General features: G+C 41.0%; 1 protein-coding gene across 3 annotated transcripts in view; it reads left to right on the forward strand.

The window, feature by feature from the left end:
- The window catches only part of LOC119724169 (fibronectin type-III domain-containing protein 3A-like), a 93,696-nt gene that overhangs the window by 47,606 nt on the left and 25,760 nt on the right, over window positions 1–20,330 (forward strand). For 2 of the 3 annotated variants that reach the window (XM_038195102.1, XM_038195103.1), the window contains exon 5: window positions 8,785–9,007. In XM_038195102.1, the coding sequence (XP_038051030.1) occupies window positions 8,785–9,007 (223 nt within the window). The remainder of the gene's footprint in view (window positions 1–8,784; window positions 9,008–20,330) is intronic. The other variant, XM_038195104.1, reaches the window with a different exon arrangement.

The raw sequence follows: 20,330 nt of genomic DNA on the forward strand, positions 1-20,330 counted from the left end.
CATCCCAGGACAAATGTCGAGGGACACACGATTTTGCTGACAAAAGGACGATTTTACTTCGAAAAACAATTAAAGGGGGGGGGGGGGTTCCACACCTCCCCCCACACTCCCCCTAAAAAGACGCCCGTGAGTTTGGGTCCAACTTGACTTCGCAAGTGAGGTACCGGTACATGTACATGTACAATGTACATATATGTATATATTGTAGTCAACATTTTGTGGAAATGTTTTTGTTAGAAACTTTGGTTTCTAAGACTTCTAAGTTTTCTAGACTTCAGTCGGTCAGTGGCTCAGTTAGTCGGACGGTGGGCTGATCCAGTTAAAAAAAAACAAGTAGATTTCTGAAAAAAGTACAAATTCCAGTAAAAATGTGGTTTCTGCAGACTGCACATGAAATAAGAGAAGAAGAAAGATCATAAGAAAGTTGAAGGAAATTCCTCTGGTCTGGGGGAATGTACTTGCCTTGCCTCCAGGAGAGCAGACTCCTTTTCCGCTGCCTGTCACTTTCGATAAAAACAGAGGGGGCCCGAAACAAGCCTGATGTGCTAGTCGGGAGTTCACGCCCCCTGGCAGGGGATCGGCATTCCTAGGGGCTGTGCTGGGTCCACAGTGTGTTTTTGAATATTTAATAACAGGGTTCATGTTGTCCTTGTTTTTTAATCTAGAGCAAACAAAAAAGTCTGCCAACGGCCAGACAGAAAAATTTGCACAAATTCAGTTGAGATTTTCCATTACAGATACTTGTATAAATCGGCTTTTAAAAATTAATTGTAACAGACGAAAAAAGTCTGAAAAAGGGCAATCAAAACAATTGACTCAAATTCTGCCGAAAGTCAATTACATGTAAAGATGTGTTCCCTGTGCTATTTTCGAGTTTTGAATGAGACATATATTTCGATTTGAAAAAAAAATCAGCCCAAGTTTAATTATTGAATTAAATTACTTTGAAACATCTGTTCCAGTTCCCATGGATAGGCTGGTTCCCGCCCCATAATCAGTACTGATAGTGTATGGACCGGGAGCCAGTCTGCTCGTAAAGTGGGTAAAGCGGGTCTGTTTGTTCCCAACACTAAGCACCGTCGATACATACATCGATAGTAGTCGATTATTCGATATTATTTTGATATTTTGCCGCAGATGGCAATTTTTTAATCATAAAAATTTCGAAATATCGAAATGTTTGATGTTTAGGAATGATATCAAAAATATCAAAAATGCGTCAGATTATTGTCAGAATAAATCTTCCGTTTATACATTGTGTTTAACGTTTGCTGAATAATGAACTAAAACTCGGCGACAACATGTGCTTGTGACGCAAAATAAAGGCCTCGCGGTTTTCCCAATTAAAAATCCTAAAAGAAACTGCCTGTTCTGGACAAACTGTCAGTGCTGAGAAAAACGTTTTAAGCAATATACGTGTACTTCAGAGAAAGCTGTGGAAAATTGAGACTTAAGACTTTGTTTGTTTTTTTAATCAAAGTGTCATCTTTATGGTCATACACTTTTACATGGGATAATTGATATCGAATATTCTTGATATTGGATTTCCAAAATACCGGTACATTTATATCGATAATTGACAATTCTGATATCGACGTTGCTTACCCAAAACAAAAAACCTTTTTTCCAAAGAGTGTAGACATCAGAAAAATAATATTGCAACAAGGCACACTTATACAACATAATTGTACTTCCACATCAGTGTCAAAAGAGTTGTGTGTATATACATGCACTGCAGTTTGACCTGAATGCCAAATCCTAACCCTTGTGCAACCCGGTTCGATGACCCCGGTCGACCCTAGTGAACCCTGGCATAGATTTGAAGGTCATCAGTCATCCAGGGGACTATTCAGGCTGATGACAAGTTCCTTTGATAGAAAAAAATCAAAATAATTTAACAAAGCGTTGAGTGTACTTGTAATTGTTGGGGTTTTCTTTTCTAGAGGGTAAGAGAGGGTAAGACCTAATAAAAAAAAAAAGTTTAGCGTTCTCGCCCGCTTCCTTTTTTGGAGGCCGCCTCCTTTTTTTTTTCTTTTTTTTAAACTGAAATGATGATACATTTTAAACAGTGATATCATGTTGGCCTCTTTTTCCGTTGCGTCTAGCCCATATAAGCTGGTATGTCATTCCTGAGTCTAAGTGGTGGCCATTTAAAAAAAAAAGCTGGCGGCCATCTTGAAATATAGCCCGTCGGGCGGCCATTTTGGAGGGGAAAAAAAAGGGGGGCCTTCCTTTTTGTAAAAATTCAGGATGCTAATCAATTTTTTTTTACTTGGCCTTATTGTTCGGCTTTGGGGCCTGCTCTAAGGAATTACACATGCAAATTTTATGCAGTCTGGCACATCATCCAATCAGAGCCAGTCATGCCAAGGATAGCTAACAGCTGATTGGTCACTGCCTCAATATCAAAATGCAGATACCGGTACATGTATTTTGCATAATTAGTTGCAGAATGCGCACACATAATGATAACTGCACATCGACTAGCTTTTGATGTGTTACAACACAATTATATGTGGTGCTTTCATGCACTTTACTGGAACATGCACATTACATGTAAATTTATACATACCGATATGTGAAAGAGGAGTGTTTACTTATAGCTCTTCTGTTTGTTTGTTTGTTGGTTGTTTTTTTTGGGGGGGGGAAAGGTTTTCAAAGTCCTCTCTATATAAAGAGTCCATAAATTGTTCAAACACGCCCATAATCGTCACTTCCAAAAAAGATCACAAGTTCAGACTTGGGACTCCACATTAGCGAGTTGTGACGCTGTTTTAGACTTTGACCATTTTTTGACTTCAAACCCACACTGCGACTAGAAGAAACGGTGCAATGTATTCTTCTGTGGGCGAATGCCCATAATAGTTAATACACATTGTACAGAGAAGCAAGACCGTGCTGTACATGTACACACAGGACTCTTGACACAGCTGCCATGTCAACTTACGAAGGTACGTGCACTTACACATGTACGCAATTATGCTCTGTACATGAACATGTATGTACATGTACCTGTACATATGTAGGCCTACATGTACTACTTCATGTGCTGTGTACATTTTGTGCATTTTTACCAAATGTACATGCACAAGTACTGTACATGTACGTACCCGGTACAATGTATAGACCTTTGTTCACACTTGTACACAATTATGTGCATAAGGCTCCTACCGGTATGTACACACTATTCAGATGAAACTTTTGACTTAAAGGGAAAATACAACATTTGCAAACATCAAAAAATTAAACTACCAAATCATTTTTGAAATACCTTGCTGGACTGTTAGTGAATGACAGTGTAAAGCATCCTGTAAAATCATGGCACCTGGTACATGTATACTGTCATTTTCAAGAAAAGTGGTATTTTTGTATCAATTTCCAACGGTGGTCAGCCGACCACTGTTGGAAAAACCCAACTATTTTTCAACTACTGCTCCAAATTTACCATTTTTTTCAGTTAAAATGTTGTTTGCTATTGGTTACATGTTCATGAACGGGTGCAGGCCAGCTAGACTGGTTCCCTTACCTTACAATTTTCCGGCATCTATAAATTGATCCATTTCATCTTTATTGGAGTCAGGGAACCAGACTACTTGAACATTTTGGTTTTTCTTGGCTTTTCCAGCATTTCCAAACACAAAACTTCAAACATGTCAGTGTAACAATATTTGATCTATTATCTCAAATAGTTCATATTTGAAAATTACAGCAAAAGCCAATGATGTACATTCCCTTTAATACATGTACATGTATCCTGCCCCCCCCCCCCCCCCATCAGAGGATGAAGTCACCCATGTTGTACATACAATTTGTTCATCGCGTACGTTAATGATCCTAACAGCATTGTCCTCGTAGGTGTGTACCTGTACATGTACGTGTACATGTAGCTGTTCACACGGACGGACAATGTAATCGGTCCAACGGTTCCATATGTTTCGGTTTTTGTGAGACGTTGGCTTTGCGTGAAGAGCAATGAATGTTGAGTGCGCTCGTGAATGCTCCTCATTCATGTCTAATTACATGAATTACCGGTGGGGCAGTTTGACGACAAACGCATTGATTGCATGATACCGATATGATACCAGTACCGGTGTGTATGCAGGATACGAACTCATGCATATAATGTGGGTGTGTTCCTTAAGCCAAGAAAAAAAATAAACAAGTTTTTCATCCCTGCTTCCTTTTTCAGAAAATCGAAGAGAGTGGCCCTCCCCCTTCATTTTTTTTCAAAATCCTGGACAAGAAACTATTACCAGGGCCTAATTATACGGTGCTGCTAAGCACACAAATTTTCTTAGCACAAAAAAAGTTTGGCTTATAAAAGCAGGTTACCAGCCAAAACTCCATGTGATTTTCATGCTAAGCAAACATCAGCTGAATACTAATCATGAGCAATATACATCACGTGGTGTTTTGGCTGGTAACCTGCTTTTATAAGCTTTTATTTCTTTTGTGCTAAGCAAATTTTTGTGCTTAGCAGCGCTGTGAAATTGGCCGCAGCTGGCCTTACATGTACATGTTGGAAATATTTCTCAGTCCCAGATTCATGTCTCATCATCATTTTTGCAAGTGGCGTCAGGTTGCAACATTTTTCCCTGCTCCTTCCGTCGACATACATGTATGGATAGTTCAGACGACGATTTCTTTCTGACTCGAAGTAGGTTTTGCAGTGATGGCGGAGAATCTGACAGTGAAGATGCATGGGTAATTTTCGGAAAGCAAATTTTCACGCAGACAGTCCTATTCATGCTCATTATGGAGAACAATTGTCCGACATGTTCAAAGTGTGGATTCGTAATTCCGAATCCACACTTTACTAAAGATTCTTCGTTCCGAATCCACACTTTGTGACCAGTGTAACAGATTCGTAGTTTTGAATCCACACTTTTAACAATAGTGTGACGTCATACCGGTAGCAATGGTTTAATGCGTATAGATTCAACACTGTATATCCCAATATTCTTCAAGGCAAGCAAATACATGTACACCATGTACATGTATGCATACATAAATGAGTCACATTCCCATATTATATTGGCAATTGGCATAGTTTGGATTCAGGGAAATAAAACATGATTGATTTGGTCCAGCCCGTCCGGTAAATCATTGCTAGAAGCGTGCTGGGCTTTAGAAGCTGTTGAATGAAATTACATTCAGTTTTTCCCCCACTGCCAACAGGTATGGCATGCGCTTGGAAAATTCGGAGGGGGAAATGCTTTTTAAAACATAATATATGATATAGGAAAAAAAAAAAAATTCTTCTGACAAAATTCAAATTAAAAATACTGCTATGTACATACACATGGACATGTACAATGTACGTGGATAAAAAAACACTATAAATACTGTATTAAAAAAACACCAAAAATTATTTTCATTTTTGACAAATTACAAATGTATGAAAAATACTGCTGAACAAGTTTGTGTGTTGCAAAAATATCCGCTAAGACAGAGTCGCACGGTAATACATGCATGTGTAATATTTTTTTTTGCAGAGCAGAAATATTCCCTGTTTAGCAAATGTTCTGTGCTTAACCGGACTCGCTAAGCTCACCGGACTCGCTAAGCTCACCGGACTCGCTAAGCTCACATGGTCCAGTTTGTCCTCGGGCGCCATCATCAACTGAGCACTGTAAACCGGTATTAAGACGACTAGCTACAAGTGTTCCCAGGGCCACAGATGTGATGCCTATTGTGCAGGATCCTTCAACATAAATTATCTGATTTTTTTGTTGTTCATCAAGTGTCCAAGGAGGATACAAGAGTGGTCACACTTGATGCTATATCTAGGCTGTAGGCTTCGATGCTTTCAAGGGCTACTGGCCTTGTGTTTAAGATTGGCTCATTTCAGGCCGGCTGGCTGCCCTCCCCCCCCCCCCCCACACCTCTTAAACTTGTGCATTTTAGAGTAGGAAATTATTGTGGGTGTTCGGATCAGGTGTGGGCAATCTGGCCAGTGGACTTGGAGGATCTTTTGGACAAGTACTGTATTATGTATCAGCCTTTAAAATTATGACATGGTGTTTTAATTGGGGGGGGGGGGGGGGGGCTTGAATGTTGTTGGATGAAGGGGGGGGGGGATTGGCATGGGGGGTGGATATGCATCAAGCAACATTGTTGCATCGTATATTAAAAAAACTATGAGGAAATATAATTAACCAGATCTGTAATCTGGAGGTCGCAGGTTCAAACCCCGCTTCAGTCAATTTCTTCATTCAACTTATAAAAAAAAAGATTCAAATGTAGCCTTCTCCAGGAGTGATTTGTTTTATTTTTACATTCTTTTGTGATTCAAAACTTGTATTCTGAACATAATAAAGATTTCCAATTTGAATAAACCATAAAATTTGAAGTAAACAAAAACAAAAACAAAAAAACATCTTCATTTTTTCCCCTACAACCAGCTGCCCGTCAGCCATCGTTCTTTTTTGCTAATTATTAAAGGGAATATACATCATTTGCTTTTGCTGTAATTTTCAGAAATGGATGGAATTGGGGGGTTGGAAACATATAGCAAATATAGTTACACTGACTTTTTTGAGGTTTTGGGTTCGAAAATCCTATAAAACCAAGAAAAACGATCATTTTCCTGTAGTCTGGTTCCCTGACTCCATATAAGAAGAAACAGAGCAGTTTACATACATTGGGGAATTGTAAGGTCAGGGAACCAGTCTAGCTGGCTCGTACCCGTTCATAGGTTTGTAATCGATTGCAAACAAGTGCGATGGTCAATTGGGGCCAGTATTTGAAAAAAAGCCAGTTGTTTCCAACGCTGACCGGCCGATCAGCGTTGGAAATTGATACAAAAATACCACTTTTCTTGAAAATGACAGTATACCAGGTGCCATGATTTTACAGGATGCTTTACACTGTCATTCACTAACAGTCCAGCAAGGTATTTCAAAATAATTTGGTAGTTTTATTTTTTGATGTTTGCAAATGTTGTATTTTCCCTTTAAGTTCCTAAACCAAGATTTAACTTTGAAATTTACTCAAAGTTTATCTTTGTTTGAACAAAATAGGATGTACCAGGTAGATACATTGTACACATTCACAGTGCATTGTACACATTCACATTAAGCTTGCATGAGACGACAATTCTCGCTTCAGCATTCCGTGAAAGATGCGGTGAATAATGTCAAGAGATGGTTGCCATGGTATCCGCTAGGTTTACCGTAATCAGCAGACAGTCGACCTCTCTGATCTGACACTGTTACCTTGCAGTCCTTGAGATTTTCATGGAATTATGACTCAGACAGGTTTAGCGCAGACAATTTCTTTTTTTTGGAGATATACTATCTAATTTATTCCTCAGGATCGGATGAAAAATGCACTTACATGTTTTATCTGTATACACTCTGTAAGGCCAAAAAAAAAAGTCTCCGGTTTCTGGTATGTGCGCGCGTCGCCGTAGCCATGCGCGTCGGCAAAATGAAAAAGTTTTGGATGCCGTTATGGATGCCGTGATGGATGCCGTTATTTACAGTTGCTGAAAATGTTATGTCACAGTTGTTGAAAATTATTCCAGAGTCCAAATTAACCCTAATGTACCTGAATCCATCAAAATCCACACCCCCATTTCGGGGGATTTCTTCGGATTCAGGATACCTCCATATTGAAAAAGTTGGGAGATTTTGATGGATCTAGGACATGAAGCCTAGCGGTACTGCAGGATTTTGATGGATTCAGGATACCTCCATATTGAGCAGTTGTGGGACTTTTGATGGATTCGGAATCTCAACAGATTAACTCCCTGCTAACTGGTGAATTCTGATGGACTTGCTGGCCACCAAAAAATGTTTGCATGACAAAATTGATGGATTTTGGCAGATTCAGGATACTTTCTAGTAAATATACCCACAGGGTTAGAGTTAATGGAACAAATAGTGCATAAACCTCACCGATCTGAAACCAAATTCATAATTTTATGGTCAATATGAGTCCCTGTGAATACATGGTTGCACGTTACTGCATTGCTTCAGTTTACTATTTTATGTCAAATTGCAAAATCAATATACATAAAGTGAAAAGTCACTTTCAACTTCACATCCACAACACACATTCTTTCCCACACCACCAAAACAACAACAGAACAGAAACCTGTCCTGGTTTTGTAAACAACCCACAAGAACTGGCACGTTCAGGCTTTCCTGGGGTCACCCAGATGCCACAGCCTGCTGGGGCACCCCTCTTTTGTGTTTTGTGGTCTGGTTCCTGACAATTTTTTTTTATGCCAGGAAGCAGTGTGGTTTGCCGCATGTATGCTTGGAATGTCAATGTCACTTAGCTGGTTTTTGTCACCAGGGCACCAGACAATAGATCATGTTTTTAAGGTCAACTGTTTGGTAAATGCATGGGATTTATAGGTCCTATTAAAGGCACTGCTGGGCTTAGATACCCAAGGTTCCCCCTCCCTCCCCCCATTCCCCTTCACCCCCCCCCCCCCAAACAAAAAAAAAACAATACAAGCCTACTAGAGATGGTCCCACAGAGTGCATAAAATTGTATTCAATTGATTCGGATTGGCTATTCACTGGAAGTCTTTTCATGCATCTGGTCTGTACAATGGGCCGGGTTTAGCCCATTCATTGATATTACAGGGTTATCCTATATGATAGCACTGCCCGGCTCACATATAACAGTCAGTCATTCCATGAGATACTGTACTATGTAGGTACAAAGAGTCACTTGTGTGGTACATTTATGTAAGACTGCTGTTCTTAAGATGTCTATTTCAGCGATTTACTCACTTTTTAACAACTCTCCAAAAAACCCTTTTTCCAGAAGACCCCCATTCGAAGAAACTCCGCGACCTCCTCTCCAACATCCAACCGCCCGATGTCTACAACCGGCTGGCCCGCTCGGTCAGTGTCAGGTGGTCCCTGCCCCAGGTGCATTCTGGGAACGGCGACTGCTGTCCGGACGACGACATCGATCTCTCCTCTGCCCGGTTTGAGCTGGTCCTGTCCGAGCGAAACCGGAGCGGGTCGTCGAAAACATTTTACTGGTAAGTTGACTGAAAATTGCTGCTTTTTAAATTGAGTTGACGCCCTCTATGGATTTGTCAAACTTTGTGCTTTTTTTTTTAAGAAGAGGCTGTCCATAATTAAAAAATAGTTGTGCATGTTTATAGGGCCAAGATTAGCATTTGTGATGTGATCAAGCTACATGAGTTGTTTGTCGGGAGTTTTCATTTGGAGATCAGGCCAAAATAGGGCCGCTTCATCCCATCACTTCATCACATCTCTTGGTGTTCCGACGTCCATAATTTGTGAACTGAAGATGGTATCAGCATGCGGTTTTCACAGCAGTAATGCTGAGATGGTGCTATTTTCAAATCTGTAATGAAATTTTTTTTGACCGGGGTTGACAAACAACTCATTTAGCCAGGCATGCAACTTTTCCTCGGATCAGCTGATTTCCTCTTTTTTCACTTCCAATGTGTGCCATTGAAAATAGAAAAACACTGTACAAGGTCTTGGAAAGATTTGAAGTTCCTCTTTTTTTGTGACTTCCCATTTGCATGCCTGTTTAACTTGATCGCATCACATTTGGATTTGTCTTAGTCTTGTTTCAAGTTGCCACTGTGGACCAGTCGTTCTGTGCTTTCAGCTTGTTGTCCTTAAGCAAGGGACTTCACAGTAGTGTTTTTTTTTTTCGACAAGGATAAAAAAAGTTCGCTCATTGCATATGCTTGATTTGGAAAGAATCCTTGTGTTTTAAGGGATACCACAGGAATGGTCAACCCGAATGGAAGACTTAGCGACAGCTGGAATCAAGTCTAAATATGTACCGTCAACTACCCACTTAATTTCCTAGCTTCCCTGCAGTAGCATTATGTACCTTGTGTGCCGTATCAACGAATGGCCCTTGCGCCTAAAAAGGACCGCTTCCGGTCTTCGGGCCGTATCGCGGCGCGATTGTGTTTGAAGTTTAAACTAATGGTGTTTGCACATGATATGTGCCGGGCTGTGTTAATTTGTTGGCTTTTATTACTCCAAAGGGGGTGGGGATTGGGGAGAAGAGTTGAGGGGGTTTGAGGAGGGTTTACATGTACATGTATAACGAATCCTTGTTTGCACATTTCTTCAATTGTCGCACGGTGAACATGTACATGTAAATTTGTTGGCTTTACCGTAGGGTGATTGGGGGAGGGGGGAGGGGGGGGGGGCAGGGGGTTGTGACGGACCCTATGAAGCAGTGAGGAACTTGGTTTTAAAGGGAATGTACAACATTTGCTTTTGCTGCAATTCAGAAGTAAATGGATTTGGAGGATTAGTATGTTATAGCCAATATTGTTACACTGACTTGCTTCATGTTTTGGGTTCGGAGATGCTGGAAAATCCAAGAAAACCAACCATGTTTTTGGAAGTCTGGTTCCCTGACCCCATTTAAGATGAAACGGAGCAATTTATAGACTTTGGAGGAGTGCAAGGTCAGAGAATCAGTCTAGTAGGCTTGCACCCCTTCACAGGTGTGTAATCAATATGAAAAATTGGGAGCATTTTTTGAAAAAAGTCAGTTTTCTCCAACGCTGGTCGGCCGACCAGCGTTGGAAAAGTTTTCTTGAAAATGTCAGAACACCAGGAGCCACGATTTTACAGAATGCACAATCCAGTAAAATATTTCATGATAATTTGATCATTTCGTTTTTTGATGTTTGCAAATGTTGTATCTTCCCTTAAATATTATTTTGTCTTAATTGGTGATTTACATACATCTGACTGTAACAGGTTTTCGTCGGTTTCTAAAAGGGAAAAGCGCAAAACCTCTCTCATATGCCACAAAAAAGACTCTCAGTAAAAACAGGACAAGCCACATCTGTCAGCTTCCTGTGCCAACTACATTGTACGTGTTGCGCCAACTACGTGTTCTGTAGCTTTTAGCCAGGGACTGAAGCCCCTTCTTCCCCCGCCAATCCATCATAACACAGCACGCTGCTGTATAGGGTTGTTGAGCAGGGCACGAAGGATGGAAATAGACAGTGACTAACGGTCACATGGTCGTGAGGAGGGAAAACATCCACACGAACTCTGACCTCAGAATTCCTGTAGCTTAAAGGGGCTTCCACAGGCAGTGGGTGAAATTTGAGACAAAAATGCTTAAATCACCCATTTTGAGCTGTCATTTATGTACATGTACCGGTACATGTACTTAAAATTTGCAGGAATAGGAAAATATATCCCTGCCAATATTTGTGAAAGTTACAAAGTGTTTTTGGACATGTAACTGGTTGATTTTGATGATTTGCAATTGTTTTTTGCCAAACGGCCAAGAAAGTTAAAGGTATAAAAACGGCTTTAAAGGCTGGTTCATTCTTTACGTGAATGCGAAACAAATTTGACATTATGAAACGTTCGAAATTTGCCGGGAGTTGAAATGCGTTCAACTTTTGCAAATTCGCAGCGAGAAAACTTGCCATGTCGTTACCAGTTGGGGTTCGCGTTTGCTTTCGCATTTGCATAAATTTAGGCCTAGATTATATTTGAAATCCTTCGCACTGCTCCAGGTTGTCACTGGCTCTGCCTCAACATATTGACAATGATTCCTGGAGGATTTTGCAGGATTGAGGCAGTGGTCACCCCTCCAAGGACCACCTTCAAGAAATAACAGAGGATTTTTGAGGATTGTATGCAATCTTTACATGAAGGCAGTTGGAGGATTTTGCAAGATTGCGGTTGCATCCTAGCAAAAATGCCGAGGGAGTTACCCGGTAGGGTTAAAGGAGCATACTACAATAACATTGCAATCTTTTCAAGGATTTGGGAGTGGAGAAAACTGCACCTTTAAAAAAAAGGAATGTATTCAATGTAATTCAATTTGTACTGTGATATCAGGGTGGTATCCTATACATGCCACTGCGAAGGTGATTTGTATTAACATGGAGTCAGGCTTCTGGGAAAGCCAAGAAAATCTTCGAAGTCCTTGAATTTTAAATTCCGGCCTTGGCTTGGATTCACAATGTACCAGTACTAGTATAACATTCGGCAGGAAATTTTAATTCATCAAGAATTTAGGATGTGCGCAAGTGGATAAACACGAATGATTTATAACTTGAACATGTACAAATTTAAGAGGCACTCAACTGAATTCTATATCTGCAATTTTTCCTGCGTTTATGCAAAAGAAGTAAAAAAAAAAAAAAAAAAAAAATTACAAAAGTTCAATAAGTGCAACTTAATTAGTTTCTGACAGACTTCAAAACCAACTGATTGAAGTTAGAGAACCCATTTCCACAGACTTTTTACTTTTTTGTTGCAAACATCCTCTTTGATTCAATGATTGCCTTACATTTACCCTGAGAGACGATTTTGAAAATTAAACCTAACTCCCTAGGCATATTTGCTAGGATGCAACCTCAATCCTGTAAACTCAATCCTGCAAAATCCTCCAACTGCCTCCATGTAAAGATGGCATACAGCCTCAATCCTGCAAAATCATCTGTGATTTCTTGAATGTGGTCCTTGGAGGGGTGGCCACTGCCTCAATCCTGCAAAATCCTCCAGCAATCACTGTCAGTATGTTGAGGCAGAGCCAGTGACATCCTGGAGCAGTGCGGAGGATTTCAAGTATAATCTAGGCCCAAATTTATGCACGGCTGAGCATCAACAACACAAGGTCCGGCCCAAGACCTTGACACAGTGCATCCTCCAAAATCAGCCACACATTTTTGCCATATAACGTAGCCTCAATCTGGAAATCTTCATTTCACAAACAGGATTTTGGAGGATTTGGGAAGGTTAGAGTTAACATGAGCAGTCATTCTCTGGAACATGTTTTCAAAATGGACGCAGCGCCGCACTGTTATTTGTATGATTTTTTTGTCAACTAAAAAGAAATACTTGCTCAGCACAATTACCAGTCGAAATGCTTGTACTTGTACTGCCTGAGACTGTTCTCTGCCAGTTTTTTTTTTTCGTCAAACCAAATTTGCTTAGAAATATTTGTCGTCGTGCTTTGTCATCCTGGGCCATGAGACAGTTTGTTTAATAGCTGTGAATAATGAGAACGAAGTCCGTTACATGTATTCAAATTGGGTGGCCAGTGCCTGCGTCGGCGAATCCTGCTTAGCGCACGATTGTCGGTGCTTTCAACACCTGCGCTTACCTTAGTAGCTGCCGGTACGCTGTGCATTCTGGACCCCAGATGTGTCAAGCATCAGCTTGTCCAGACGCTTAATGACCGCCAATGAATCTTGTGTAATTGGCTAATTGGGTTTCAAGGCGAGTCGCCCACTCGAATACATCAGAGAGAGAGATGCGCCTCTCTTTTGCGTAATTTTTGGCCGTCAAATTGTCGTGAAGAATGCAATCGGTGATTGTGCTGGATGCGTTCAGGCCTGAGTTTTGTTAATACCACCACCTTCACTCACAGCTTTAATTGCCCGATTTGCATAATATTTTCTTCCGAGCATTTCTCCGTGAGATGTAGGGCCAGCAATGTTCTGCGGTACTGGAAGACAATGGAATTTAATGGAGTTCATCTTCTGAAACAGAATTCAGCGTTTTGGAAAACCTACAATGTGGGAACAAAAAGAGATGCAAAAAAATTGGAAATTAAAATATGTTTTGGAAACGTTTTTCAGTGTCAAGCAATATGTTATGATTTTGGGTTGTATTTTTTGTTTGAATTCTGTAAAAAGAAAATCGTTTTACCAACATTTTTGTTCCATCGTTTTTAAGTGATCGTCCACAACATGACACACTTGATGAAGCTGGAGACTTGGTTTTTCTGCACAACAGGTCTCTGCCTATAAAATGAAATTTCTGCTCAGAAAAATTGTGTTTGTTGTAGACAAATTGTATAGATGCAGCAAAAAAAAAAAAAAACACCACACAAATTACATTTCAGTGGAAAAAAAAACACTTTCACACTTTCTTGAAAAATGCAAAATGTTGTTACATGTACATAGGTCGCGTTTACAAAAATATGTACCCCAAATACATTTTCTGGGACATTGGCAAAACGGGGAACTGCCAACATAGGGCTGGATAGCTCAGTTGGTAGAGCACCGGAACGGCAATCCGGAGATTGCAGATTGTTCAAACCTCGCCCCGGTCAATTTCTTTGTTCAAAATAAAAAAAGAAAGAAAATTGTATAGACTATTTGAACCTACTGCGTACCCCATTTGCTTGGGTGTTGCAATTTCTTATCAAGGTTTTTTTTTTTTTTGGAGGGGTGGGGGGGGGGGGGACCCATGAAATCGAGAAATGTGGAAACAGTTGAAAGGTTCATACAGTGTCAATGCTTAGGGGTTGAAAATCCTTTTAAGTTTTGCAGAAGAATTATTTACAAAGTTCCATTCTTCTGTGAGTCCCCCAACAGGTGTTTGTGAGTGCAGTGCTGGTTTTATGTACACTTGTGCCAGCCAGCCAGTCGACTTGCGTGCCTGTCTTCCTTTGTATTCAAATAATGTACTTGAGTTCCCCAATCGTCGGCGTTCGGGTCAAGGAAGATGGCTAGGTGTCAAGGGGAAGTTGTTTGGACTGTGCGAATGTTCACCGAATCACATAGCAATTACCATCAGAAAAGAGAGAGGGACAGAGTCTTACAACCTTTTCACACTGTGTCTTGTTTACCTGTGTTAAAATGACACGGGATCTCTGTTAGCGGATGCAGGTCAGATTGAGCTCTGTGAGAAGAGAGAGAGTCTTCAGACCTTTTCACACTGTGTTGTCTTTTAACCCGTGTTAAAATGACACGGGACCTCGGTGAGCAGATGCAGGTCAGATTGAGCAGCTATAAGAAGAGAGAGCAAGTCTTAAACCTTTTCACACTGTGTTGTCTTGTTAACCCGTGTTAAAATGACACGGGACCTCGGTGAGCAGATGCAGGTCAGATTGAGCAGCTATAAGAAGAGAGATCGAGTCTTAAACCTTTTCACACTGTGTTGTCTTGTTAACCCGTGTTGAAATGACACGGGACCTCGGTGAGCAGATGCAGGTCAGATTGAGCAGCTATAAGAAGAGAAAGAGAGTCCTACAACCTTTTCACACTGTGTTGTCTTGTTAACCCGTGTTAAAATGACACGGGACCTCGGTGAGCGGATGCAGGTCTGATTGTGCTCTGTAAGAAGAGAGTCTTACAACCTTTTCACACTGTAGTCTTGTCTTGTTTACCTGTGTTAAAATTGACACGTGACCTCAGCGAGCGGTTCCGGGTCAGATCGAACACAGAATAATAACATGGTACGCCCTATACCAAAGGTCTCAAAAAGCGCTTCACAATTATTACCCCTGTTCATCAGGCCATGAGACAATTTTTTGTTTCCGCAGCAGCTAGAGATCAGCTCAATCTGGTCTCTACCTTCATGGGTTCACTTTTATACTCCTGGGTGGAGAGAGGCAATTGTAGTAAAGTGTCTTGCCCAAGAACACAAGCACCATGTTCCCAGCAAGGGTGTGAACCCTGCATACTGTTTGTACACACTCATACTTGTGTGAACACTCCATGGGTCACTCTGTGAAATTGGCCTCTGGACGCAAATAAACAGGGATTAGCTGCCGAAGCCAGCTTGTCTGGGTGGCGGGAAAAGACCAAAAGGAACTGGCTCTCAGGGGGGCTATCTCGCAGGAATTTTGGCTACTCCCAAAATCTTGGCATTTTGCTGATAACCAGTGTGACTTTTTGGGGGTTGGGAGAAGGGATGGGTCTTCTTGCAATTCTGTTTAGGGTCTGTTTTTGGAAATATCAGCTCTAGGCAATTCTTAAATTGTTCGTTGGGGGTGGGTTACTTACCACAGGGTAAGGTAATGGGTAGGTTTGGCCTTAGAAATTACATGCTGCACAGGTTTGGAAAGAGCTGCACATCACCGTTTTGTGTGGGCATTTCATCGGGGACACTATTAGCAATATGTGCGTATGACGTCAAAATGACGCAGTGGGTCGGGTGAAATAACGACGCGAAACTGTGATGTGAACTGTCGCATATTCCAAGCCGCCTACGCCTCCCGTACTAGCCTCATTTCTAAATGTCCCTTGTACATGTATGTTGTTTTGTAATCTCGTGCGTAGATCATAATTTGTACATGCAAATATCTTGGGAATCAATCTAAGCACTATTTCACCATTATCTCAGCAGTGATAACGAAACAAAAGTAGTGGGTGTATGTGATTGCCTTCTTGGGTTCAGACAGAGGTTAGAAATTTACTCGAAAGTTGAAAGAGAGTTGGCAAGTGGGCGGAGAAGAGGCGGAGTACAATAGCGTTGCTTTGGCAGGGCAATGGGCTCAAGTCTATCACGAGCCAATGTGGCCCTTCAGGCCGGCGTCTGTCTCCGGTTTCAGTGGCATGAAACAACTGAGAATATTTCTGCTCCCCCTGGATGGGATGCTAGTCCATCGCAGGTTACTCCCCAGCTACCGTAGTGCCAGTAGCCATTTATTCTCGTGGGTGGAGAGAGGCAAGTGGGAGTGAAGTGGCTTGCCCAAGGACACAATGTACTGGTATGACCAGCAGCTGGATACGAACCCCTGACCCTCTGATCATGAGTCACGAAAACCCTAACCACTACGCCACACTCCCCACAAATGCACAAAGTACGCTTGTCTGACTTAATTCTGAATCTGCACAGCAGTTTATATGTTAGTGTTCCGTGGACATATTTATAAACACCTTGTACATGTACTCGGTGTTGTCCAAGGACTTGCGAGACAAAGAATCACAAGCTTACTCGGTTGGGACTCGAACCCACGACCTCCTGCTCCTTAGTGCAGATGTCGACCACTCGACCACCGAGCTTGCCAGGGTCGAGTGGCCGGTTTGAGTGTATAATGTAGCAGGGAGTACGCAACCAAGGCTTTGTAAGATGGAATCTGCATAGGGGAGATGTAAGATTTTATATTGGGTTTTGCGCAGTGGTCTCCCCCAACTCTCCCTTTTCTAACCAATGAGGGGGTACTTGCGCACGAAGCCCATAACCTATGAAACGTGTCACATGCCTTGTAGCAACCATTGCCAACAGATCTCACCCAGGAACAAGATACTTTATTTTGGAGAAAAACCAAAGTTTCTGTTTTTACAGGGCCACCCACGAGCTGTGCGCTACCCAAATTTCTGCCAAAGATTGAGTTTAAAGCAGGGATTAAATATCTAAAGCCACCCTCCAGAATTGATTTTTGTTGTTGACTAGTACCGGAGTTAATACCCAATATAAGTGAGACTTTATCCTCAGTACCCACTGTCCGCTGTTTGAGTTTCTGCTTTGGAGAGCAAGTGACATAACTTTCTCTGAAACTTTGTTTGCCAATGCCAGCTAGATGCTGGGCATAAAGCCTTCCAGCACTAGCCCCCAATCCGCGATTAGGTTAGCCACAATATTAACTCCTGGTTTTCATCCGAACTGTAAATACGCGCACACCCATGTCTGAGGCGGTTGAAAGTGGAGCACGCACAGGCCAGGTTGTTACCATAAAGTTTGTATTGCAGTTGGACAAGGTGGCCTGATCTTTAGGCAAACAAGGGGAACATGTTTGGATGCTTTTGATCTAGAATCGCGACGAGGAAGTTAAATTGACCTCGGGTTCAATTAAATAAAAGTAAAGATTGCCTGGTGTTACGCTGTAAACCACAGGGGCCATTCTGTAAATTTGGGGTCCACTTTCTTTCCTATCCATGTTATTGTTACCCCTGGCATGTATGATTTTATAAATCTTGATGCATTCCTCAATGCATTCCACCTGCAAGAGTGATTATGAATAGCAAACTAATTACATGCACCCAACAAATGAAATAATGGCTAACCCTCCTATGCATACAGACATTCTTTGCCAAGTTGTCCTATCAGTCAAAATCAGTCAAGTGTCTGATTTTAACAGATTAAGAGCTCCCAGCCTACACAAAGCAGGATTGACTGGCCGTGACTGTTTGTGTAACTTGTTACAGCTATGCTTTGACTGTAGGTGATTGATAAGCCAGTTGTGGCTACCACTTGCCCGCTTTTATTTGTTGACTGAATCTGACTAGTCACAGTGCTTGCTCGCTTGCTTGAAATATGATCTGACTGTTCGTGACTAGCCTGTGTAAAAGGCATGGCAGGGAAGAAGATTGAAATTTTTTTGACTGTCTGTGACTTTTCAGACAGCAGAAGGGCTAAAGTCATTCTTAATGATACTTAAATGGGAACTGAACTGAAATGAGATTTCAATCAATGTTGTTATTTTCTTACATGAACGTGACTGATATACGTGTAGAATGAATTCTCTGCATATCCACCTTATCTGTTCAAGCGAGGGTGGTTTCCCTTTGGGCCTGATTATCAGGAGGGGAGTGGGAGATATGAAAGGTCATGTAAGGTCAGGGGTCAGAGAGAGGTCACGCTATCAGGGTGAGGTGGGGGTTGGAGTAGTGGTATGTTCTAACTGTAGTATAGAAGGGAATGGCTGACTGGAATTTTTGTGGTTCATTTCCCCACACAGGGTTTGGTCTGAATGTCGAGTGTTGAACTCTCTTGGAATTTAATAAACACATTTTTTTGGATTTGATGATGAATTATTTAACATTTTCTTCCCCCCCCCCAAACTCAAGTTCTGTGCTATATAGCCATGTCCTACTTCTGAAAAGTACTCTGTACTGTACATATGCATGTTTTGATTTGCATGTATTTCATTATGAGAAACACATTTAGATGTACCAGTAAGCACTGTTGTAAGCTTGTGATCTGTGCAAATTTGACATGGCCGTTAAAATTCTTTCAGCAAAAAAAAAAAATATCTGTCTCAGGTTTTCTTCTTCAGTCGCATATTCATCAAGTGCATCTATGGTCAATAAAAAAATAAAGAAATAAACACTCAAGATTTTTCAGAAAGACGTTCTTTCTTAAATGTTGACTTAAAATTTCTTTCAAATTCTTCCATAAAATGGGATGGATTTACAAAAAAAGTTTGTTTTGAAAGGATGAGGTTTATCAGGATTTTCAAAGAAACCCTTTTGAAATTTGGAATTCCTGAGGGTTTTTCTGCGAAGGTGTATTTACCTGTGAAAGTTTATACAGAACGAAAGAAATGGGTATTTTAAGGGGTGCCTGTAGGCAAATTCAAACATATTTCCTTGTTCTATGTGTACGTGCTCTTCGCCCCTCCGCGACCCTCAACTCTCTGCCGATTATTTTGTGGCTATTTTAGTTTCCCCCAATCTCGCCCCTGGTCTTAAGATATCAAAATTTCATGAAAATACCCGATTTTATTCTTTATTTTCAATTGGATGCAAAATGCCCCCTTAAAATTGTTTTAATCACTTTTCACATTGACCTTTGATACGCCAATGTTGTTCCTGTAGAGTTATTTGTTTTAGCGTGAAGGCCAATTCCCCCCCCCCCCCCAACAGTCATTTGTAATTAGGAAAGAATAAATACAGCCAGCTTTTTCGGATGTCGGCAAGCCTTTATTGTTTCTCGTTTTTGATGTCAGTCGGCCCGCTGGTAAATTTATTGGCCTCATGTAGCCAGAGGAAGGAAGTTATAAAATGCATTGTGTATGTGTTGGGAAAGCAACTAAAGGGGCACAATTGGCCAGATTTCACCAAAGAAAAGGTCATGTTTGGGATTCTTTACTGATCTTATTTCAAAGGTTTGTTTAGTCAAAGGAAATCCACACAAATCCTAACATTTGAGGAGACAATGTAGGACAAACTAGTTTGTTTACATCTGATGCAGCAGCAGTTGTTAGCCTTGTCTATGTGTATTTCAAACATCAAATGTGATGCGATTAAGCTAAATGAGTCGTTTGTCGTGAACTTTCATTTTGAGATTCAGGCCAAAATAGGGCCACTTCATCACATCACTTTATCACATCTCTTGGTGTTCCGACTTCCATAACTTTTGAACTAAAGATTGTGCCAACATTCGGCTTTCACAGCAGTAATGCTGAGATTGTGCTCTTTTCAAATCTGAAAAAAAAAAATTTGACCAGGGTCAACAAGTTAGCTTGATCGCATCACAAATTTTAAGCATCACTGTCGGCAAAAGACTGGTGCATATTAAAAAATGTATGCGATAATCCACTGTGTGATATCAGGTCCCATACTAGCTTTTACACATTTGAAGAACGTTTTGAAGAGAATTTTACTTTACTAAAATGACGACTACATTTGTAGCTTTCCAACGGTTTGATTTTTCGAGGATCAACATTTTGTACTCCAAAATTCCTGTGTGCAGTTATTACACAAAAACAGCAAATTTGCGAGGTATAGTTGTGTGAACGTTCATATCGTATTTTTTAAAGGTCATTCCAACTATTATCGTTTCAAGGTACAGGCATTTTCGAGACCAAATGGGTGCATTCTCTCAAGAGTGCCCCTTTAAACATTACTTGGGGCAGGGTTTCGGTGTCAC

This window comes from Patiria miniata, unplaced genomic scaffold (genome assembly GCF_015706575.1).
Source record: "Patiria miniata isolate m_02_andy unplaced genomic scaffold, ASM1570657v1 HiC_scaffold_18, whole genome shotgun sequence".
NCBI classification, from domain to species: domain Eukaryota; kingdom Metazoa; phylum Echinodermata; class Asteroidea; order Valvatida; family Asterinidae; genus Patiria; species Patiria miniata.